A 24,315-nucleotide genomic window follows, 5' to 3' on the forward strand; every position below is an offset into this window, starting at 1 on the left:
GGACTGTCAACAGAGTGCACAGGAAATTCAGCGAATGCAAAAAATAAGAATATAGAAATTAAAAAGGTGCCCTCCAAATAATGTTTGTGTTCGTATGCAGAATATACGGACTGGTTTGAAATCGACCACCTCAAAGATTTCATTGACCCGATTAGATTGTGCAAATAAACGCAGAGAGTGTTGAGCCTGTCTGCGCCAGCAGGCGTCTCCCGTCGATGCCACTTGCAAAGCTGCATTCACTCCTCTCTCCCGGTCCCGCCTACAAACCCGGGGAGGCTTTGAACCAAAAGCTTCGATGAAAGGGCTTGGTTCCAACGCAAGAGCATCACAACGCGAGCGAGTGCACGGATTGGAGGGAGCTCAGAACCGGCAAGCAGGCGAGAGAGAGAGAGAGAGAGAGAGAGATAGATAGAGAGATATCAGAGACAGGCAATCCCAACCCTCCGCAGAGCTACTGTACACGGACACGCATCTCTCTGACTGGGATACACTGGTGTAGACTGGGAATACAGACAGCAAACATGGGACGAAGTGCGTTCTGTCTTGTTGTGACTCTACTGTCCCACTGCGCATGGGGATATGTCGAGGTAAGAGAATAATTCAAGAAAATAAAACACAAAGAGGGTCCATGATACAGTAAATACCACGATCACTACTGCTAGTACTGCTGCCAGGCCTACTGTGTGCGTGTGCGTGTGCGTGTGCGTGTATGTACATGTATATATTATAAATTGCATACCTTTCTTTTATTTGATAAATTATATCTATAATAGAAATGTTGCACAGTATTAGAACGCTCGGACTGTCAGGACTTGATGTTCATTCTCAGAGCCTAACATCCCATTCACCTTTAGGTGCCTCTGTGTAAAAAAATAAATACAAATTAATAATAATAATAATAATAATAATAATAATAATAATAATAATAATAATAATAATCATCATCATGTTCCCTCTACGGGGATCTACTGTAAGAAACAGGAAGGTTGTTGGCTCTGGCTGTCCCGGGTTCGAGTTTGGATAGACACGGTAGAGGATTCCATTCCGCTTCAGTGGCCTCCTCGCTAATATAATTACGATGCGTAGGTGCTGCTCAGAACAGGAGGCGAATAGAAAGAGCCCTTCTCGCTCGATAATGATTTTAAAACCTCATGCCAATCGTTTTATAAGCAAGGTGTTATTTGTACGAGTTCTGTATTTATTCCTCAATATAAATATTCATTCAAATTGTGTTTTATTTCATTATATATATATATATATATATATATATATATATATATATATATATATATATATATATATATATATATATTGTTAGGCAGCAGCCTGCTCTAAATGGCTCTTAATGTCTGCCTGCGTTTTTCTTTTTTCTTTTCCCGCAGTCCTTTTCCGGTGAAGCCCGTCGCTGTCTTTTTGAAGTGTGAATAATTTAGAGCACTCTGGGTTTGTGGTGTGACCCAGGCTGTCTTGTCTGAGTCTGGGAGTTTAGATGCTGTAGTTGAACCCATAATTTATGCAGGACCAAATGCTTAACAATTGAAGGCTATAATGGGCTTTATTCCGCGAGCGTTACAGATAACACGGTCTCTCCTGCCTGAGCTTTCCTACCTGAGTTCGGTCTAAAAGCAATCTCTCAGCAGCTCTGTTCAGTTTACCCCCTGTAGAAGTGTCCCATCGTGAAAGCATAACATGAAGTGGAATAAATTGAAAACATAGGCAAGCATTGTAAAGCACAGAGAGGTCTGGTAAAGCATAGGGAAGCATTGTAAAGCACGGAGAGGTCTGGTAAAGCATAGGGAAGCATTGTAAAGCACAGAGAGGTCTGGTAAAGCATAGGGAAGCATTGTAAAGCACAGAAAGGTCTGGTAAAGCATAGGGAAGCATTGTAAAGCACAGAGAGGTCTGGTAAAGCATAGGGAAGCATTGTAAAGCACAGAGAGGTCTGGTAAAGCATAGGGAAGCATTGTAAAGCACAGAAAGGTCTGGTAAAGCATACGGAAGCATTGTAAAGCACAGAGAGGTCTGGTAAAGCATAGGGAAGCATTGTAAAGCACAGAGAGGTCTGGTAAAGCATAGGGAAGCATTGCAAAGCACAGAGAGGTATGCAGTAATACTAGGGTAAACATCTCTAAGGGAGCTAAGACAATGCAGTAGAAGCTGGTGCACAGGAGAGGCGGGTGGAGTGTGGGATGGAGGATCTCTTTAATCCAGTCAGTTCGATGGGCTGTGCGTGGATGCTGTGCTTCTCTTCTTGAGGAGCTGCAGAAAGAATGATTTGCATTTCATCAGCTTGACTCGTATGTTCCCGGTTCTGTGCCTCTGGGTTTGCGTTGTGATGAGCTGTGCTGTGGGGTGACAGGAGCTGGGTGTCTCAGGCTCTCATGATCTTGACTGAGGAGCACGCCGTGTGAGATGTGCTGAGCTCTGATCACACTCCCTCCTCTGGTCTACAAAGCCAGCGCTGCCAGAGAGACACACGCAGAGCATGACGCCCCAGAGAGACACACGCAGAGCATGATGCCCCAGGCTTTTACCCTGTGCGATGCCAGGCTTGTAATGATGAGTGTGATTCCTGTGTCAAACTTACAGATTCATAATTTAACAAACCCTTCTTCTTCTTCTTCTTCTTCTTCTTCAAGCAAAGCACATAAATAAATTGAAAGCAATTTAATGTGAAATTGTAACAAGTTGCTTGTCAATAGTGTACAGTGGTTGTGTGAAAGCGTTAGCAAGCCTTGGTATTTGGTCTTGGATACGGAATCACCCCAAATCCATCTCCTATCACCCCCAAATCCATCTCCTATCACCCGACAATCACCCACCAATCCATCTCCTATCACCCCCAATCCATCTCCTATCACCCCCAATCCATCTCCTATCACCCCCAATCACCCACCAATCCATCTCCTATCACCCCCAATCCATCTCCTGTCCATCTCCTATCACCCTCAAATCCATCTCCTAAGACCCCCAACCACCCACCAGTCCATCTCCTATAACCCGCCTATCACCCTCAATCCTTCTCCTATCACCCCCAATCACCCCCAATCCATCTCCTATCACCCCCAATCACCCTCAATCGATATCCTCTCACCCTTCTATCCAAGTCTCAGCTGCCTTGTCCTTCCATGACTGCAATTAAGTTCCAGGGAGATGCAGCTTTAATTTATTACAGGAGCCGAGGACGTTTGTATTGCACCCGCGTTTCACCGAGAAGCAGTTTATGTAAACAAAAGGGTGTTATCTGTGGCAGGGGTGTGTGTGTGCGCGTGTTGCATCTGATTAAACACAGGAGTGAATTTATTTATGATGTTGGCCATCTCAATATTTGTTTTTCCTATCCGTGTTGAGTATGCGATTTGAGTGGGATAAGCAGATTACAGTTTACCTACAGATTCCTTTGCGGGGAAGTCATGCGCTGAGGCTGAGTGGAAAGAGAGAGAGAGAGAAAGGTACAGTGGAACACGACCATGGTAGAGATCTCGCATATGAAGGCATACAGTGATGAGATTCAGAACGGCTCTCGTTTCGTATTGCGTCGTTTTATTTTATGATCAGGGGCAGGGCTAAGGGGTTTAAGCATGCAAGCCCCCCGCTAAATCCGCTCTGAACTGAGATCATGTCAAGGGATTGAAGTTTAATGCCATCTTCGTTTTCAGAACACGTCATTTCTTACCTGCTTAGAGTCTCCTGTTACATGTGTGTTCTGTTGAATTATCTGTTGCTGTGTTGGCTGAGGTCATCGTTAACCAGGCGTGCTGACGACTCAATCAATAGGCTTTTAGAAGCAGAATGTGTGAGGGAGGGGTTTTGGAAATGAACTAGGGAGGTGATACTTTAATTTCTGCCCCCTCTGCAGCTGTGCGTTAGTAAATGGGGGGGGGGGGCGCAGTTGCACAGCATTAATTAAACAGTACAGCTAATTTTAATGTGATGTCATTTCCGTCCGATACAAAGAAATCTCAGATGGCTGGATCGCATCAATATCAGGGTCTAGTGCTATATATTATAAAGACATTTCAGAGGGCTGGATCTCATCAATTTCAGGGTCTAGTGCTGTATATTATAAAGTCATTTCAGAGGGCTGGATCTCATCAATATCAGGGTCTAGTGCTATATATTATAAAGACATTTCAGAGGACTGGATCGCATCAATATCAGGGTCTAGTGCTATATATTATAAAGACATTTCAGAGGGCTGGATCGCATCAATATCAGGGTCTAGTGCTATATATTATAAAGACATTTCAGAGGGCTGGATCGCATCAATATCAGGGTCTAGTGCTATATATTATAAAGACATTTCAGAGGGCTGGATCGCATCAATATCAGGGTCTAGTGCTATATATTATAAAGACATTTCAGAGGGCTGGATCGCATCAATATCAGGGTCTAGTGCTATATATTATAAAGACATTTCAGAGGGCTGGATCGCATCAATATCAGGGTCTAGTGCTATATATTATAAAGACATTTCAGAGGGCTGGGTCGCATCAATATCAGGGTCTAGTGCTGTATATTATAAAGACATTTCAGAGGGTTGGATCGCATCACCATCAGGGTCTCCTATTTATTTTAACAGGTTAATTCGTGCTCCTTATTAAAGTGCATCATGTCACCATTAGAACGTATTGATTACTGCTGCACTTTTAATTCTGGAGTGGCATTTGCATAAAACACTGAGCATGCTGGACAAATCCGGGGGACAAGTGATGTCGAACTCTGCTGTGGAATGAGAAGAACAGAAGGATTGCTGAGGGGTGGAGATGGGAAGGTGACGAGAGAGAGAGGGGGGGGGGGCATGCTTAGAATTCTGCGGAGAGCTGGTTGCCACGGCAACAGGGTAGGTAGCAGCACTCCTGTGGGAGGTGTTGCCATGACAACCAGCCTCACTGGCCAGGAGATGCTGAGAACATTGGCAGTGCAGTTTAGAGAGAGGGGGAGGGAGGGAAAGAGAAAACGTTAAATCAGCGACATGTCTTCTCTCCTTCAGCACGCATAAAGAACGACAGCCCCTGAGAGAACTAATTAAACAGCCTTCGTGAAAACACAATTTCAAAATGAGCGTGCAGAAACTAGAGACGCGTGGAGCTTGGGACTGCGTTAGTCTCGGACACATGTCGTGGTGATTCCCATCGCTAATTATCAAAGCAGGAATTGACTTCAACGGAAGCATTTCAAAGGAAATGTATTAGACAAGCCCAGAGCGTCCGACTCCCCTTTGTGCAATATATCAAACTCTGAAAACACTTTCCACTGAGTGTCTCGAATCACTGTGTATTTACATAGGCGTGATATTGTAAATGCATGTGCACTTACACATCATTACAATGTTATCATGCATAGCTGCAATGTATTTGACACGCAAGTCATTTTTGCATGATATATGTAAGCACACAATTTGAATCAGAAAAGGGTTAGGGTTATTTATCATAAGATTGTAAAACCTATGTTAATAAAGTAAATATCTGTGCTGCCAGTCCTCCGTGCGTGAGAATAGGTGAGTGGTTCTGACTCTGTGAGAAGCAGAGCCCTTGGTGCATAGACACTGGCCTGCACGACGAACGCAATGAAATCAGTCCCATCTCGCTTTTAATAAAGCCTTCGAGAGCCGGACACGATGGAGAGCAAGTAGAGGGAAGATCCGGATTACTGTTTGCTCTCCTTATCAAGGCACGCCTGCATGGAGAGCTCCAGAGAAGCTTATGACAGCATTAGCAGAATCACATTGCAAGAGACCTGCCCTCCTCTAACCTGCACCGGCTCTGACACAGCTCAGAAGATTACACGAGGAGCGAAGGGGTGTTTTGGGTGTGGTTCTTCATCCCTTTTTGACCCCCCTGACCAGGTTGAATGTCCTAAAAGTTTTACATCACTTAGAACTGTAGGATTGGATGATTGATTTTGTTCCCCCAGTTTCCGTCAGCAATCGGCTATTAATAATCTGATTTTCTTCTCAAGTCCGGCCTGTCAAAGCGGGGTCAACAGGGGGAGGTTTATCCTTTCAGCAGTCACAGCGAAGTGAGAAGGATTGATTTTATTTGAAGCCTCCTTTTAAAGAAAATCAAAAACACCGTTGGGATCCACGTTCCTCATCCCGGTGTTATCCCCCAGAAGGAACCCAAGCTAGCACAGAACCCGTAGCGCAGCACAGCATTACCAGCCATGGGTTTACAACACACTGCCAGTATCGCACATGTACAGTACTGTGACTCATGCAGATCAGTGAGGGGGAAAATCAAATGGGTTGTATCGAGATAGCGAGATAAACTTGTGCTCTAGACCGAACACATGTTTGTGTCTTTATGAGCCACTGTTCACATGTCTCCTGGTGTAACGTGCTGCTGAGATGGATCGTATTGGTTCATGCCATCGCGACGCACATCTATCCCACTACCCTGAACAGATAAGCACTGGCTCCAGGTGGACAACTAAAAAACCTGGCCGTTGAAACGTGAAGAATGAATACGCTTCGGAACTCGCACGCCCGTAGCAGGAGCCCCCTGGCACAGATCACGAGTGGAATGAGTACAGTGGTCATTAGCGGAATCCGCATTATAAAGCAATTGTCAGAGAATGGCCTTTACCTTCCCCCGCTCCTTGAGCACTAAGACTCACAAGCACTGATCCAATGATTGAATTAAAATTCAAAATGAATGAATAAACGAACCTGATATTCCTCCTGATCGTGCACTCTGCTCCTCTACCAGCATTGAGTGTGAAACTTAATCCCCTCGAAGGAAACTCTGCATCGATTTCTTAGGGGGTGGGGCGGTGCAGCAGGCTACCTCCTTGCGTTCCAGGAAGGCACTCAGCGTCGCTGACCTTCAGAGGTCAGAGCTGCATCTGCCAGGATATGGGCTGCAGCAGCAAGGCACAGCGCTGAAGTCTCTAACTGCTGTTTCCTCTCTGAGAAATGGAGCGTGTCTCTGAGATTGGGCAGGTAGTGCTTAATGAGTCAGAGTGCTGAGAGATAATGGATGGCTGGGCTTGCTTTGCATGCATCCCAACGCTGTGTAGATGAACCCTTTGCAAAAACTGTAGGATACTGGAGTTTCATCGAAGACAGGGAAAACCCTCATAAAAGTTTACTGCACTAAATTCACACGGCAATTTCTCCCATGCTTTTTCCATGGTTATACTATGAATTTACCATAGCTTATCTTAGTTTGTTTCTTTAAAATATGCTTTGCCGTACTTCTCTGTGCTTTACCATACTTTCACTGTACTTTATTACACTTTGATATGCCTTTACTATGGAAATATTTTACAATGCTTCCCTATGCTTTACCATGCCTCTCTGCTTTACCAGACCTCTCTGTGATTTACAATGCTTCCCTATGCTTTACCAGACCTCTCTGTGCTTTACAATGCTTCCCTATGCTTTACCAGACCTCTCTGTGTTTTACAATGCTTCCCTATGCTTTACCATACCTCACTGTGCTTTACAATGCTTCCCTATGCTTTACCAGACCTCTCTGTGCTTTACAATGCTTCCCTATGCTTTACCATGCCTCTCTGCTTTACCAGACCTCTCTGTGCTTTACAATGCTTCCTTATGCTTTACCAGACCTCTCTGTGCTTTACAATGCTTCCCTATGCTTTACCAGACCTCTCTGTGCTTTACAATGCTTGCCTATGCTTTACCAGACCTCTCTGTGCTTTACAATGCTTGCCTATGCTTTACCATACCTCTCTGTGCTTTACAATGCTTGCCTATGCTTTACCAGACCTCTCTGTGCTTTACAATGCTTGCCTATGCTTTACCAGACCTCTCTGTGCTTTACAATGCTTCCCTATGCTTTACCAGACCTCTCTGTGCTTTACAATGCTTCCCTATGCTTTACCCGACCTCTCTGTGCTTTACAATGCTTGCCTATGCTTTACCAGACCTCTCTGTGCTTTACAATGCTTCCCTATGCTTTACCAGACCTCTCTGTGCTTTACAATGCTTCCCTATGCTTTACCAGACCTCTCTGTGCTTTACAATGCTTCCCTATGCTTTACCAGACCTCTCTGTGCTTTACAATGCTTGCCTATGCTTTACCAGACCTCTCTGTGCTTTACAATGCTTCCCTATGCTTTACCAGACCTCTCTGTGCTTTACAATGCTTTTGACATTGCTAAGCCTTTGCTGTGGTAAACTTCTATGAGGCAAGACGAGGTTAAACGCTCTTTCAGAGCTGTATATTAAATGATGTTCATCTAATTCTCTATTGAGCTTCATTTCTTTCTCTCAGTATTTTTCCCTCTTAATTGGAACGTGAAGCACATTTGGGATGACAAGCGATTCATTGATGTCGCTCTTCCTTTCATCTGCTTCTGTCTTTTTCTATTCAAATCTGGATTTTTCTTCTCAATCTCCCTGACTCTTTTTTTTGATCTGGGCGTTCTGAACGAGGCGAGCATTTCGGAAGTACGTACTTCTGACTAAAGTAATGAGTTATTCACTGATTGAATGCTTGATAAAAGAAAGACGTTACGAATGGATGTGCTGATGGGAATCAAAATACATTTCCTCGCTGACGCAGGAAATCGGAAATAAGAAGCAGGGACCTCAAAGAAACAGCAGCATTCCATTTCTGAGATGCGGTCGTGACACGACGAAGTCCCAGAATAGTCGCTCACTGATAACGTTTCAGCTGCATGTGTGTAACTTTCGAATCCTGGAAACATCAAATGGAAGCTAACTTTACATAGCAATTGTAAGTGCGTGCAATCGCTTACATCTGGATTTTGACCTATAAAAATATAACCTAATTCTGGAAGAGTCTACTGTCTTGCGATCTCAGTGGAGACGGAGGAAACACACCTTTCGTATTTTAGTATTCTCCACCCGAGCAAGGAAAAAAAAACCTGGCTTGTGTTGTGCCAGTAGGGTTAAGAGGATGACGCTTCGATTTATTTATCCACTCAGTTATATATTTATGTATTTGTTGCCTTTATTGCCTGCCTCCTCAAGTGGCTCCATTCAATGGCCAATCCTTCATCCCTTTGCAGTGGCAGCTTTGATTTACATCGGATTGATTTGAAGAGGTATTGATCTAAATCAATCCCCCAAATTAAAAAAAAAGAATAAAAGCAGCACTTTTTTTAATTGAAAGGAAAGCGACTGCATTAGGGAGTGGGTGGGATTGCCTCCCCCTGTCTCTGTTGGTTCAGTGTTGCACTGAATTACATCATCAGGTCTTGCATTATTCAAACCAGTGTTCCACACACTCCCACTGTGTTATTGGAACCTGCCAAGGGATGCCAGATTTGTACCTAACACTCTGCAACGCTGGTTAGAAATATGCCAAATACAGGCAGGAGCCCTTTGTTGTACAATGTAGAGGAATAAAGGAAAGATACATGGATAACCAGACTCAATAACTCGATGCCTGCAGGGTTAAATAGAAAGGAACAGCAGATCATTAACTGTGTAGTAAATGACATCACAAGCACATTGAGGTGTTTTCTGAGGTGTTTTCATGCAGGTCGGTGTAGAACGGATATAAATGAGGTATCTTGAGATATTTAAATACATTTGCACCCTCCTGTGCTCCAGGTAAAGGTGTTAGCCTTTCTGGGTTCCCATGGTAGTAAGCGCACAGTGCAAGGCAGTTTATTCTCTATGAAGTAGTTTTGTTTCTGCTGCAGTATCTTTACCTGCTGGTGCTTTTATCTAGCGCTGCACTGGTACAATTTCGCTGTCTGAGGTGTTTCAGGTAAATCTAGACCCGGACAGGATGAGTTACGCCTTTGCTTTTAACCGTCTATAAATACATCCATTCCCTGCAGTGAAGACCTGCCGTGTTGGGGCTATCCATCACTGAAGACGCCAGGAAGGATTATCTGATTAAAATGCAGCCTGAAGCTGAAAGTGAAACTGGGGAGGCAGTGCAGGGACCTGGACTTGTGTGTGTGTGTGCGTGTGTGTGTGTGTGTGTGTGTCACAATAACAAAGACTGTTCACCAACATCTATATGGGTCACAGCCTCAATAGTTTATAATTTAGCACCAAACAAATACTCTTGACATCAGTGGAGGACGACCAGACACTGTCATGTTTTTGTCCCAAAATGGACATTGTGGCCTTGGAGGGAGTCCAGCGAAGAGCAACCAGGGCTTAAAGGAAAGAGCTACAAAGACAGGTGGAGGCTACAATGAAGAATTAGGGGGTTTGATTGAAGCCTTTACAATCTTGAAATAAATTGGACAGATTTCACCCTAGCCAGTACTTTAACCAGAACAAGAGGACACACAGTTAGATATTAAGTGTGCTAGGACAGGGAATAGATTGGGTTACCTCATCACAGTGGTGAGGGTGTGGACTGGGTTACCTCATCACAGTGGTGAGGGTATGGACTGGGTTACCCAGTCTCTCTCTCCTCTCTCCTCTCTCTCTCTCTCTCTCTCTCTCTCTCTCTCTCTCTCTCTCTCTCTCTCTCTCTCTCTCTCTCTCCAATCAAAAGATGTTTATTGGCACGACTACAGCAGAAGTCTTGCCAAATCAATTACACAATAAATAATAATAATAAATACAAATAGAAACCTCATCCCTCTTTCTCCAGGCTCTCGCTGCCAATGCTGGCCCCGGGTTCGCGGTGGCAGAGCCGCAGGTTGCCATGTTCTGCGGCCGGCGGATTCTCCACATCAACATCCAGACGGGCCAGTGGGAGCCAGACCGGGCCGGCAGGCTGGGCTGCTTCACCGACCCGGCCCAGATCCTCAGCTACTGCCAGGAGGTGAGCTGAGGGCAGCAGGACCACACCCTGCAGTATTCTCTTCAGTTTATCAGTGACTTGTCTTCTTCATGAAGTGTTTCTGGTGGTTGAGGAGTTGGATCCTGATTCTCCCGGGATAGAGAGCTGTGTGCGGTTTTTCAATTCTGTCTTTATAGATTGATAGATAAAGACTTTGGTTAGGGTTCATCAGGAGATGTAATTTTACATTATGATTTTTACCTTGTTTTGATTTTTTTTTTCCCCCAAACAGCTCGTTCTGTGTTCGTCCCTTTTTCATGCAAACCCTTCAAAGAATTCAAAAGAGATGCTCAGATTGTGGAGATGCAATCAGTAATATCTCCTCACCCCCACTTACCCTCTCGTGCATGGAGTGCAATATAAATACACTCTATATAATACTGTGTTTATACCACTCCGGTGCTGTGGTCCTTCTCATTGGTCTGTGGGACCCCCCCCCCCTCCCCCCACATTTGTAATGCCCCCTTCCTTCCCTTCTCCTACCCCAGATGTACCCTGAGCTGCAGATCACCAGCGCGGTGGAATCCTCCCAGCCCGTCACCATCAGCAACTGGTGCAAGAAGGGCTGGGGCCCCTGCAAGAGCCACCAGTTCATCGTCCTGCCCTACCGCTGCCTGGGTGAGTGCGGGCACTCCTACCTCTGTGCCCCTTCGTCCTGTAATGTTGACAGTGATCGTAGCGAGCAGCAGACTCCCACAGATCTCGCCTGCGGTGTGCTTCTCGTTGTTATGCTGTGTGCACGTCTCCAGTGTTGCTGTCCCTTAGCAATGTTTAGCACAGTCAAAGCCTTGCAAAGCTTAATAGAGTGCAGAGAAAGCACCATGCAAAACTACCATGGTAAACTTTCACAGGGGTGGACTGCTGTCCATTCGTACGTTTTTCACATATCTTTTTACTTACCTGTGAAGAGTGCCTTGGTGTGTGTATGGAGGCAATGCAACACCATTACCATTTCTCTCTGTCTGTCTCTCTCTCTCTCTGCATCTCTCGCTCTCTCTCTGTCTCTCTGTCTCTCTCTCTCTCTGTCTCTCTCTCTCTCTGTCTCTCTGTCTCTGTCTCGCAGTGGGAGAGTTTGTGAGCGAGGCTCTGCTGGTTCCTGATCGGTGTCGTTTTCTGCACCAGGAGAAGATGGACTCCTGTGAGAGTTACATCCACTGGCACAACATCGCTAAAGAGGTCACTGCAGCGCCCTACCAACCAGCTCTGAGTAGTTTAAAGGGACACCCTTATAACAGTCTCCCACAGTAAAAGCATAGCTACATGTAATACAGCACAGTGAAAGCATGGTACAGCATAAGGAAGGATTGTAAAGCACAGAGAGGTCTGGTAAAGCATAGGGGAGCATTGTAAAGCACAGGGAGGTCTGGTAAAGCATAGGGAAGCATTGCAAAGCACAGAGAGGTCTGGTAAAGCATAGGGAAGCATTGCAAAGCACAGAGAGGTCTGGTAAAGCATAGGGAAGCATTGTAAAGCACAGAGAGGTCTGGTAAAGCATAGGGAAGCATTGCAAAGCACAGAGAGGTCTGGTAAAGCATATTAAAAAAACAAACCATGATAAACTAACCCTTATAAAAGTCTCCCACAGTAAAAGCATAGCAAAGTGTAATAAAGCACAGTGCAAGCCTAGGTAAAGTCCTGTTATTTCTGTAACTGGAATCCGTTTCTTGCACAAACCACTCAGGCCTGTGGAACCGAGGGGCTGGACCTGCGCAGCTACGGCATGCTGCTGCCCTGCGGGGTGGATCGATACAGGGGGGTCGAGTACGTCTGCTGCCCAGAGAGGAGCTCCGGAGCCAGGCTAGAGGAGGCAGAGGAGCTGGGGAAAGAACCGGGGGTCGTCACTGTCGAAACTGAACTGCAGAGAACCGGGTGAGAGAGGGAGAGGGAGAGGGAGAGGGAGAGAGAGAGCTGCAAAGTGCCATTTTAAAGATGTACTACGTTGTATCATGTAGTTATTTTATATGCAAATATAAAACTATGGACACCCACCATTGCAATGTTTTTCCTCAGAGTTTCCTGATCAGAGTTTTAACCCCGGAGTTGAGACTTCCAGAGTCTCAGTCCACAGTCCGGACTAACTGTCCTCGCTTCTGAACCCAGGCCAGCGTTGCTGACTCACCTTGAATCTTGTGTGTCTTTTTTTGTTCCTGTACTGCAGAGAGAAGGTGACCCCCCCAACCTGGGAGCCGGTCCAGCCGTCCCAAAGCCAGGGGAAGGAGGAGGGGGAGGGGGAGGAGAGAGACGACTATGATTACAACTTCGAGCCAAACCAGACCCCAGATTATCTGGACTCCTTCTACTACGACCGTCTGACCGAGGGGAGCCAGGCCCCCACAGCTCCGAGCTCTCCGCCTCCCGAGGCTGTAGGTGAGCCCCAGCTCGGGGGTAGGGTTAGGGTCAGGGGTTCAGTTTAGGGATAGTGGTACGGTTTGGGTAGTGGGTAGTGGGGAGCAGGGTTCCTGTTGCTTGGGAAGGATTTTCGATCCATGGTTCGCACTCCGATGGATTCCAGTGCCGTGGGTTTGAACGGTGATTGTGTCTCCTAGCCGTCTCCACCCCTCGCCCCACGGACGGCGTGGACGTTTACTTTGAGATGCCCCGCGACGACAGCGAGCACGCCAGCTTCCTGCGCGCCAAGATGGACCTGGAGGAACGGCGAATGAAACGCATCAATGAGGTGAGGGGGCGGGGCCTGCGAGAGCAGGGAGACTGACAGCCTCTCTCTCTCTCTCTCTGTATCTGTCTGCCTCTATCCCTCTCCAGCTCCCTCTCTTGTCTGTTTCTGTCTCTGTCTTCTTCTCTTCCTTTGTATTTTTCGCTCTCCCTTTCTGTCTCTCTCTCTTCCCTTTCCCTCTCCCTCCTGCTGGGTACAGACGCAGCTGGTGTCTCCTGTTCTGAGGGGAGAGAGCGACAGGACAGCTTTGTTAATGTTTCGGGGGCTGCCAGATGGATCTCTGAATAGATTATTACAGAGGAAGAGAAGCGGGCATATAGAAAGAGAGAGTGTAAGGGAGACAATAGGAGGAGAAAGAGAGAGGGAGAGAATAGGAGGAGAGGGGATGTCAGGAGGAGGAGGAGAGAGAGGGATATATGAGGGGAGAGAATTGGAGATGGGAGAGAGAGAGTGTGAAGGGAGAGAAAGGGAGAGCCTGAGAGAGGAAAGCGAGGATTGTGGAATGAGGAGAGAATGGGTGAAGCGTTTGTTCTAATAGAGAAGGGGGAGGGGGAGAGAGGGAGAAGCGTTTGTTCTAATAGAGAAGGGGGAGGGGGAGAGAGGGTGAAGCGTTTGTTCTAATAGAGAAGGGGGAGGGAGAGAGGGTGAAGCGTTTGTTCTAATAGAGAAGGGGGAGGGGGAGAGAGGGTGAAGCGTTTGTTCTAATAGAGAAGGGGGAGGGGGAGAGAGGGTGAAGCGTTTGTTCTAATAGAGAAGGGGGAGGGGGAGAGAGGGTGAAGCGTTTGTTCTAATAGAGAAGGGAGAGGGGGAGAGAGGGAGAAGCGTTTGTTCTAATAGAGAAGGGGGAGGGGGAGAGAGGGAGAAGCTTTTGTTCTAATAGAGAAGGGAGAGGGGGAGAGAGGGTGAAGCGTTTGTTCTAATAGAGAAGGGAGAGGGGGAGAGAGGGAGAAGCGTTTGTTCTAATAGAGAAGGGAGAGGGGGAGAGAGGGAGAAGCGTTTGTTCTAATAGAGAAGGGAGAGGGGGAGAGAGGGAGAAGCGTTTGTTCTAATAGAGAAGGGAGAGGGGGAGAGAGGGAGAAGCGTTTGTTCTAATAGAGAAGGGGGAGGGGGAGAGAGGGAGAAGCGTTTGTTCTAATAGAGAAGGGAGAGGGGGAGAGAGGGAGAAGCGTTTGTTCTAATAGAGAAGGGAGAGGGGGAGAGAGGGAGAAGCGTTTGTTCTAATAGAGAAGGGGGAGGGGGAGAGAGGGAGAAGCTTTTGTTCTAATAGAGAAGGGAGAGGGGGAGAGAGGGAGAAGCGTTTGTTCTAATAGAGAAGGGAGAGGGGGAGAGAGGGAGAAGCGTTTGTTCTAATAGAGAAGGGAGAGGGGGAGAGAGGGAGAAGCGTTTGTTCTAATAGAGAAGGGAGAGGTGGAGAGAGGGTGAAGCGTTTGTTCTAATAGAGAAGGGAGAGGGGGAGAGAGGGAGAAGCGTTTGTTCTAATAGAGAAGGGAGAGGGGGAGAGAGGGTGAAGCGTTTGTTCTAATAGAGAAGGGAGAGGGGGAGAGAGGGAGAAGCGTTTGTTCTAATAGAGAAGGGAGGGGGAGAGAGGGAGAAGCGTTTGTTCTAATAGAGAAGGGAGAGGGGGAGAGAGGGAGAAGCGTTTGTTCTAATAGAGAAGGGAGAGGGGGAGAGAGGGAGAAGCGTTTGTTCTAATAGAGAAGGGAGAGGTGGAGAGAGGGTGAAGCGTTTGTTCTAACAGAGAAGGGAGAGGGGGAGAGAGGGAGAAGCGTTTGTTCTAATAGAGAAGGGAGAGGGGGAGAGAGGGAGAAGCTTTTGTTCTAATAGAGAAGGGAGAGGGGGAGAGAGGGAGAAGCTTTTGTTCTAATAGAGAAGGGAGAGGGGGAGAGAGGGAGAAGCTTTTGTTCTAATAGAGAAGGGGGAGGGGGAGAGAGAGTGAAGCGTTTGTTCTAATAGAGAAGGGAGAGGGGGAGAGAGGGAGAAGCGTTTGTTCTAATAGAGAAGGGAGGGGGGGAGAGAGGGTGAAGCGTTTGTTCTAATAGAGAAGGGAGGGGGAGAGAGGGAGAAGCGTTTGTTCTAATAGAGAAGGGAGAGGGGGAGAGAGGGAGAAGCGTTTGTTCTAATAGAGAAGGGAGAGGGGGAGAGAGGGAGAAGCGTTTGTTCTAATAGAGAAGGGAGAGGGGGAGAGAGGGTGAAGCGTTTGTTCTAATAGAGAAGGGAGGGGGAGAGAGGGAGAAGCGTTTGTTCTAATAGAGAAGGGAGAGGGGGAGAGAGGGAGAAGCGTTTGTTCTAATAGAGAAGGGAGGGGGAGAGAGGGAGAAGCGTTTGTTCTAATAGAGAAGGGAGAGGGGGAGAGAGGGAGAAGCGTTTGTTCTAATAGAGAAGGGAGAGGGGGAGAGAGGGAGAAGCGTTTGTTCTAATAGAGAAGGGAGAGGTGGAGAGAGGGTGAAGCGTTTGTTCTAACAGAAGGGAGAGGGGGAGAGAGGGAGAAGCTTTTGTTCTAATAGAGAAGGGAGAGGGGGAGAGAGGGAGAAGCGTTTGTTCTAATAGAGAAGGGGGAGGGGGAGAGAGGGAGAAGCGTTTGTTCTAATAGAGAAGGGGGAGGGGGAGAGAGGGAGAAGCGTTTGTTCTAATAGAGAAGGGGGAGGGGGAGAGAGGGAGAAGCGTTTGTTCTAATAGAGAAGGGAGAGGGGGAGAGAGGGAGAAGCGTTTGTTCTAATAGAGAAGGGAGAGGGGGAGAGAGGGAGAAGCGTTTGTTCTAATAGAGAAGGGGGAGGGGGAGAGAGGGAGAAGCGTTTGTTCTAATAGAGAAGGGAGAGGGGGAGAGAGGGAGAAGCGTTTGTTCTAATAGAGAAGGGGGAGGGGGAGAGAGGGAGAAGCGTTTGTTCTAATAGAGAAGGGGGAGGGGGAGAGAGGGTGAAGCGTTTGTTCTAATAGAGAAGGGGGAGGGGGAGAGAGGGAGAAGCTTTTGTTCTAATAGAGAAGGGGGAGGGGGAGAGAGACTCTCGGAGCAGCAGATTCGCTGGTGCAGCAGTTCTTCTCATCATCATCTTCATTAAGAAAGCGAAGCAGCCAGCCTAGCCGCGGGCTGCTCTATATTGAGACTCCTGCAGCGCCTCCCATTATCCGAGCAGATTCGTGCACTGCTGTAATCTGTCTGTCTGTCCTCTACCTGCTCTCTGATCCAGTGCTCATGGTCACAGAGAAATCAGCTACTCCCCGCTCAGGAGCCTTCTTCTCATGCCGTGTGCAAAGATGTCACCCCGTGCACAGAGTGCATGTGAAATTAAAAAATAGCAACGCGATGGTAGTGACAGAAACAATCTTCCCTTTGTGTGGTTTATAACCCACTAATACAGCAGCGTGCAAATGTATTGGGACACCTCGAGTCCTTTGATATCCCTGATATACCTACCTGCAGGAGAAACGCAGGGGTTGAGAAACGCTTTGGGGCAGTAATCAGTGATAGAGAAACAATGTGAAAATGTTAGACCGCTTTGTGCTTTAATTGGGCAATTAGGCTGGGAGTGTGTGCCATTGTCTGTGTGTGCGTGTGTCAGCAATAGCTCTTTTTAAATAGACGTGTTTGTGTGTCTGGACATGATTTGAGAAGAAAGCAACCCCCCCCCCGCTAAATATTTCATAGCGCAGCCGGGTGGAGGCTCCAGATGGTGGGGAGGGGGGGGCTGTGGAGCTCGGGGACCGCTCTGTTTATAGAGAATGGAGAGTGTTGTGCGTGTGATGCTGAGTGAGACGGAGGAGACCAGTCATGAATAAAATATCGATGTGTTGGTTTCTTTTATGTATTTCAGAATGTCTGTTTACATGTATTGCTTCATCTGGTTTAGTGCGTTTTTTATAAGTGCTGGAGAAATTTTAAAAAGGGCAGTTGAAAAAAAAAAAAATCCACTTGCCAATTTTGTGCATTGAGAATGACCTCTATAGCCGTGACATTCGATGTGGTTTCATTTACCTTTACTGTATCAGAAAAGCCATCAGGAGAAGCCGTCTTGATAAATGACTGCAGAGTGTATCTGTGTGCAAAACTAAGAGCCTTTCATTGCATATGGAAAAGACTGAAGAAATACTGAAGATGAAATAGACTGGCTGACACTTCCTGCAGGATAAACGCTAAGCCTTACACTGTTTGACAGGCAGATTTGTGACAGCGGTCCGACGTTCTGGCCCGCAGTTGGAGTTGTTTGAACCGTTACCAGCCCTCCCCTCTGACCTGCTTTCTCTTTCTCAGATCATGAAGGAATGGGCCGAGGCAGACAACCAGTCCAAGAACCTGCCCAAGTCCGACAGGCAGGCTCTGAATGAGGTAAGGAGCCGACCGCGCCCGGAACATTCTCACACTCAACTCTGCTATGGGTTTGTGATTCCTGGGATGATTAAATGCACCCCCTCCCTTTCTCCCCTCTCCCCCCTCCCCCTCCCTTTCTCCCCTCTCCCCCTCCCTTTCTCCTCTCTCCCCCTCCCTTTCCCCTCTCCCCCTCCCTCTTTCCTCTCTCCTCTCTCCTCTCCCCTCTCTCCCCTCTCCCCTCTCTCTCTCCCCTCTCTCCTCTCTCCCCTCTCTCTCCTCTCTCTCCCCTCTCTCCCCTCCCTCTCTCCCCCTCCCTCTCTCCTCTCTCTCCCCTCTCCCCTCTCTCTCCCCTCTCCTCCTCTCTCTCCCCTCTCTCCTCAGCACTTCCAGTCAGTTCTCCAGACTCTAGAGGACCAGGTGGCAGGTGAACGGCAGCGGCTGGTTGAGACTCACTTGGCCCGCGTCGTCGCAATGCTCAACAACAACCGCCGGGTGGCGCTGGAGAGCTACCTGTCCTCGGTGCAGGCCGACCCTCAGCAGGTAAACTCCTCCTTCTCTCACACTCCCTCTCCCTCCTCCTCTCTCACTCTCTCACACTCTCCCTCTCTCCCCCTCTCTCATTCTCTTACACTCCCTCTCTCACACTCTCACACTCACACTCTCCCTCTCTCCCCCTCTCTCATTCTCTCACACTCTCTCTCTCTCCCCCCCTCTCTCATTCTCTCACACTCTCCTACACTCCCTCTCTCACACTCTCACACTCACACTCTCCCTCTCTCCCCCTCTCTCATTCTCTCACACTCTCCTACACTCCCTCTCTCACACTCTCACACTCACACTCTCCCTCTCTCCCCCTCTCTCATTCTCTCACACTCTCTCTCTCTCCCCCCTCTCTCTCATTCTCTCACACTCTCCCTCTCTCCCCCTTTCTCTCTCTCTCTCTCTCTCTCTCTCTCTCTTAGCCGGAGCGAGTCTTGCAGGCTCTGAAACGCTACGTCCGCTCCGAGCAGAAGGACCGCAGACACACGCTGCGCCACTACCAGCACATCGAGGCCGTCGACCCGCAGAAAGCAGAGCAGATGAAGTTTCAGGTGAGAGACTTTCATCTTTCACAGCGTCCCAGTCGCAAACACTAAACCTGCTGCTGCACCCGGTCCTGGGGTTCAGAACTCCCCTCAATGAAGTCTCTGAAAATGAATCATTCTGAACCCCAGGACTGGGTGCAGCAGCAGCAGCAGGGATAGTGTGAGTTTCTCACAAGAAAGTAATTATAAAATAAACTAATTGGAGATATTTCCCAGCTGTGTCTAGAAGTGTTTATAAGGTCACCACTCTTGTTTTTCGAGTGAAGAAACCCTCCTAGCCCTTGTGTAACAGTGACATTCTTGTTCGAAATATATCTGCCGCTTTGATTAAACAAAGGGGGATGGTTTAATCCCCCCCTCCCCTCCCTGCCCGTCTCAACCCTGAGCACCAGGCTCGGGAACACCCTGTCCTTGCGCAGCGCTGCGTGCCAAATGTTCCATGAAAGAGTCTTTATGAATCTCTATCTGTTGTTGACCAGAGAACAGAGTGAGGACTGTAGTGAAATCAGCCCTGCTGCTGCACTGCGACTTGTCATTGTGCTGCTTCTACATGGTGAGCATAGGATCATTTCCCTTTAAACCTCAGTGTGTCACAGTCTTCCACACGGTGCTGGTGCGAGAGCGGTGTGTCTGCAGTGATAAGGGGGATGATAAAAGCTGCTGAGTTTCTCTGACTCCTTGCTGTCTCTCTGAGAAGCCCCGCCCCCTCACTCTGACTCCTTGGTGTCTCTAAGCCCCGCCACCTCATTGTTGTCGTTCTCAGAAGCCCTGCCCCCTCGCTCTGACTCCTTGCCGTCTTTAAGCCCCGCCCCCTCAGTGTTGTCACTCTCAGAAGCCCCGCCCAGTCACTGACTCCTTGCTGTCTTTAAGCTCCACCCCCTCATTGTTGTCGCTCTCAGAAGCCCCACCCCCTCACTCAGACTCCTTGCTGTCTTTAAGCTCCGCCCCCTCATTGTTGTCTCTCTGAGAAGTCCCGCCCTCTCACTCTGACTCCTTGCTGTCTTTAAGCTCCGCCCCCTCATTGTTGTCGCTCTCAGGAGCCCCGCCCCCTCGCTCTGACTCCTTGCCGTCTCTAAGCCCCGCCCCCTCTCCTTGTTGTCTCTCTGCAGGTTTACACCCACCTGCATGTGATCGAGGAACGGATGAATCAGAGCCTGGCTCTGCTCTACAAGGTGCCCAGGCTGGCCCAGGAGCTGCACGATGAGATCCGTGAGTCTGCATGTTACATTATATTGAAAACTCTTAGACAAGTTTCATGCAGTGAAAGCATGGGAAAGCACTGTAAAGGAATGCTCTCCTCTGAGGTTCTGAATGAAGCTCACCAGCATGCTTTCCTCCACAGAGGAGCTGCTCCGCTCCGAGCGGGCCGACGCCAGCGAGCTCATGACCACCTCGTTCTCGGAGACGCGCACCACAGAGGAGTTCCTGCCGATGGACAGCGCGGAGGTGCGGGACGAGGATGATGATGATGATGATGGTGACGAAGAGGAGGAGGAGGGGCAGGAGGAGGCCTTTGAGACCAGACCCTACCCCCTGCTCCCCCACGCCGCCCAGGACTCCCTCCACAACACAGACCAGGGTGAGACTCTTTCGTAATGCTGAATATCTGGTGTCCTGGCGTGACCTCTTTGCTGACTCTCTCTCTCTCTCTCTCTCTCTCCTCTCTCTGCCCGTGTCAATGATGCTGCAGCAGACTCTCAGCAAAGCACCAAGAAAGGTGAGTTCACAGAGAGAGCCGGCCAGTGCATGCACGTTACTGGCAGCTTGTCTCTTGTGTTGTTATTTTACCCAGTCTAAGACTCACCGCAGGTAAAGAGCTCTCTCTGTGACAAATCCACTGCCCAGTCCTTGCCAATGACTCTTTGCATGTCTCTGTCCTCGGCAGCCTCTGCGATGGATGATTATGACTACTCTACGGTAGAGAAGACCAACTACGACTACGAAGACAAGGTAACTGGAATGCGGCTGTGCATTGTACACTCAATTTGAACAGTGTGCATACATACAAACATACACATATACAATATGATCATTGTTCATATAATGAGTGCAATAAATGTGAGCTGTGAGCAGGACAGCTGGAGTAGCTCCTCGTCAGGGTGACACAGCATCCATTTAGCATGGGTGTCTGGCACCACCTAGTGGATGTCAGCAGTATTGCACTTTGTCTTGGGCAGTAATAAAATTACTGATACTGGAACAAAAATTCTTTAAAATGAAGATTACTTTCATTCTTGATATCAGAAGTAGCAGCTGCTCTTGTGAAATCGAGATTGACATCAAAAATTAGAATTCTTCATGTCCGCAACTGTGGATTAAGTGTTAAAACACGCTTGCCAAGGCGTGCACCCCTGAGCTCTGGGATGTGAATTTGCTGAACCCGTGTGTGTCTCCCCCCACCCCCTCTCCACAGGTCAACACCACCGTGGCTGTCAGAGAAGTGGTTTACAGATCCTCGGATATCCAGAGAGACGAGCTGGTGAGTCCCTCGCTCTCACCGCCACGGCTGCCTTTCCATTGTCAATAACTGGCTAATGATCCCAAGGCTGCTGGACAGTTCTGTCTCTTTGCATGTCACTTGTACGTCTAACACGGGCTGTAGTTTACGCTCTCGGGATTCTGTTAATCTGGCTGTTCCGAGGGTTCGAAGCTTTACCTTCTAGTCTGTAACCCTGCTCTGTGTTGGTCTAGCAGTAGGAGTTTTGCAATAGAAACCCTGACCGGTCCCTCCCCGTGTCTCCTAGGAACCGGACGCCTTGGAGACCTTCAACCGCGGCGCCATGGTGGGTCTGCTGGTGGTGGCGGTCGCCATAGCAATGGTGATGGTGATCAGCCTGCTGCTGGTGCGCAGGAAGCCCTACGGGACGATCAGCCACGGGATTGTGGAGGTGAGCTGAGAGCAGGGCTCCACCTAGTGGATAGGAGCAGTGTTGCACTTCCAATGGATAAGTTTTATGTATGGTTGACCCAGGCTCTTATATAAGTTAATATGTACAGTTGACCCTGTCTCTTATTATAAGTCATGTTTTAATAATACACAGTTCATGCTGTTATCCATGCCTGATTCAGTATACATTACAAATGATTGTTTATGGAGTTGGTTTGTGATTGATTTCCAAACTCTCTTCTGTTTCCCAGCAGGTTGACCCCATGCTGACCCCGGAGGAGAGGCAGCTCAGTAAGATGCAGAATCACGGCTACGAGAACCCCACCTACAAATTCTTAGAGCAAATGAACTGAGAGAGGGGCGGAGTCAACGGCCACGCCCACAGGAACCGACTCACAGCAGGAATAATACATGCTTTCCACTAAACTCCGCTAGGGACCGTGTCCAAACTCCCCCGCTAAACGAAAAACGCAACGCTCTCGTGTGGAAACCGGCCTGCAATTTCCCACGTTCCCTTATTCATTTGACTTTGTTCAAGTTACATAAAGTTTTATATATATATATAATATGTTATCCAAATTCATGCAGTGCATAAAAAGTAAAAATGTGAAACGGCTTTAATTACAGAAAGCGTGGTTCTAGCATTTGTTTTATTTCGACCTTGCTAAATTAAATAAGTCCTGCCTTATCTTTACAAGTTTTAGTGTCTTTCAAAAAGGATTCTCCTGCTTTTAAAAAAAAAATCAGAAACAAAGGAAACATGCATCGTTCTGTTACTCAAGAAGGAAGGAGCGAGCTTTCTGTTTTCATATATACTTTATACTTGGATGTCATCCTAATTTAACTGCGGAACCAGCAGATATTTCCAGACCGGCGCTGTACCGTCCGCGGAGACAAGGGTGCTGAAATGAAACCGAGCGATTTCCTCACACCGCCTGTGCGACCTCGCGGACAGCAGATCAGTGTGCGAAAACCACAAATATCCGATTTTCAGATTATTATTATTATTATTATTATTATTATTATTATTATTATTATTATGTTACAGCACATTGATCTGATTGAACTCTTGAAGGCAAACGGATTTGCAATAAATCTGTTGCAATAGGATGTATATATTTTGTTTCGTTTTTAACTCCTGTTTTTATTCTGTGCTGTGGTTGTATATTTCCCTTTCTGTTTGTTGTCTCTCGCGTTGTGTCCTGACCTCCTGAATCTCACTCGTGGCTCGTGGATTCAGTGTCGGTATCTTTTGACTGTCGTTGGTATCTTCTTAGATTTTAAAGGAGGGTTATTGTAACATTGGAAATCATAGCTCACTATGTTCTCCCCCCAGACGTCCGAAGGCATTAAAAAAAACTAAATAAATAAAATAATAAAACACAATGATCTGCATGTTGTTTTTTTTATTATTTATATATTTTGGGCACTTTCTAGATGTGACCACCAGCAACACCAGGGCATACAGTATCATGGAACCAGCCAGAATGGCTGGACACGATTTTGATGAAAATGATTTTTCTTTCTTTCTTTAGTTGTAGTTTTCAGGCTCCGTGTCACCTAACCTGAGACTCCGGTGCTGGGTAGAGGGAGGGGAGGGGAAACAAATAAAAACATGGCTGCCAAAAATAGACTGTTCAACCAGCACGGGGAAATTTATCAATCCCACAGACTGTTCACTGCGGTGTACTTGAAATTGTTTTAGATTTTAGCTAGTTACATTTTTTCTTTTAAGAGAACTGTTTAGTTTTGAGTTACCTAGTGAGGAAATGTTGTGGCCCGGTCTGCATTCTGCAGCCTGGGACTAGAGTAGTTTCTGGATCTGGGGAAAGGGTATCGTACATTGGAGATGTTACTCATAGTTTGAAGCTGTTGTTCTGGTGGTTGCTTAATACTCCGCCCCTTTCTTTACGCTTCTGGAAAGTTTTAATTTGATTTTGGGAAGAACTTGCCTCGTGAATCTAGCAGCGGCTATCTCACACGAAAGTATTGTACCGCGGAGTCGATATTACAATAAAAACGTCCTCCCGTCACACGACCTGTTAGAGATGGAAGAGAAGGACTCTCCAGTGTTATGTATTGCACATGTCAGTCATGCACCCTTTTATAATCTCTGTCGCAGGGACTGATAGGAGCGCGGTGATTCCTGACACTGAATGCATTAAAGCAGTGTTTGAATACATGTCCCTGATCCTGAAACACTGCACACCCTCCATTTACATTGTTTGGAGGACAAACAGTCAACGCTGTTTTGTGTTGTTTTTAATGCCAACCACATTTACCGTCTTGCCTGGCAGTATGTTGAGTAGAACCCCTCTTGTGATGCCCGTCGTGTGCCCCTCCTGTCTCTGTGTGCCCCTCCTGTCTCTGTGTGCTGCGGTTGGTTTGCACGGGGGGGTTGGGGGGGGCAGGATTCCGACTTTGTGTTAAAATTCTGATTTGTGTAGAAAGGTCTTCTCGGCGTCTGCTCTGAACTTCGGAGAGCGGAGCAGACCTTTGTTCATATCACCTTGGTACCTGTCCGTGTGTCTGTTAACCCTGTAAAAGAACTGTACGAAATTAATAAAACAACAAGAAAGAAACGAAAACAGAACTCTAATATATAAAATCTGTCTTTTAAA

At 47.4% G+C, this 24,315-nt stretch overlaps 1 protein-coding gene across 3 annotated transcripts; it reads left to right on the forward strand.

Annotated features, from left to right (window-relative positions):
- Nucleotides 1-276: 276 nt before the first annotated feature.
- On the forward strand, nt 277-24,315 carry LOC117434110 (amyloid beta precursor like protein 2). Of its 3 annotated transcripts, none has more exons than XM_059011167.1 (17): nt 277-587; nt 10,554-10,727; nt 11,234-11,363; nt 11,809-11,921; nt 12,427-12,614; nt 12,904-13,112; nt 13,292-13,422; nt 17,666-17,740; nt 18,104-18,262; nt 18,685-18,813; nt 19,917-20,016; nt 20,150-20,386; nt 20,498-20,524; nt 20,693-20,757; nt 21,221-21,286; nt 21,552-21,695; nt 21,949-24,315. In XM_059011167.1, exons 1-17 carry the CDS (start codon nt 522-524, stop codon nt 22,045-22,047), a joined length of 2,112 nt encoding a protein of 703 aa, XP_058867150.1. In that variant the 5' UTR covers nt 277-521; the 3' UTR covers nt 22,048-24,315. The 3 variants fall into 3 exon arrangements, with proteins under 3 accessions (XP_058867150.1, XP_058867147.1, XP_058867148.1); XM_059011164.1 differs by having other exon boundaries at nt 287-587; nt 21,946-24,315; XM_059011165.1 differs by having other exon boundaries at nt 287-587; nt 20,501-20,524; nt 21,946-24,315.

The sequence above is a fragment of the Acipenser ruthenus genome, chromosome 41, assembly GCF_902713425.1.
Source record: "Acipenser ruthenus chromosome 41, fAciRut3.2 maternal haplotype, whole genome shotgun sequence".
NCBI lineage: Eukaryota > Metazoa > Chordata > Actinopteri > Acipenseriformes > Acipenseridae > Acipenser > Acipenser ruthenus.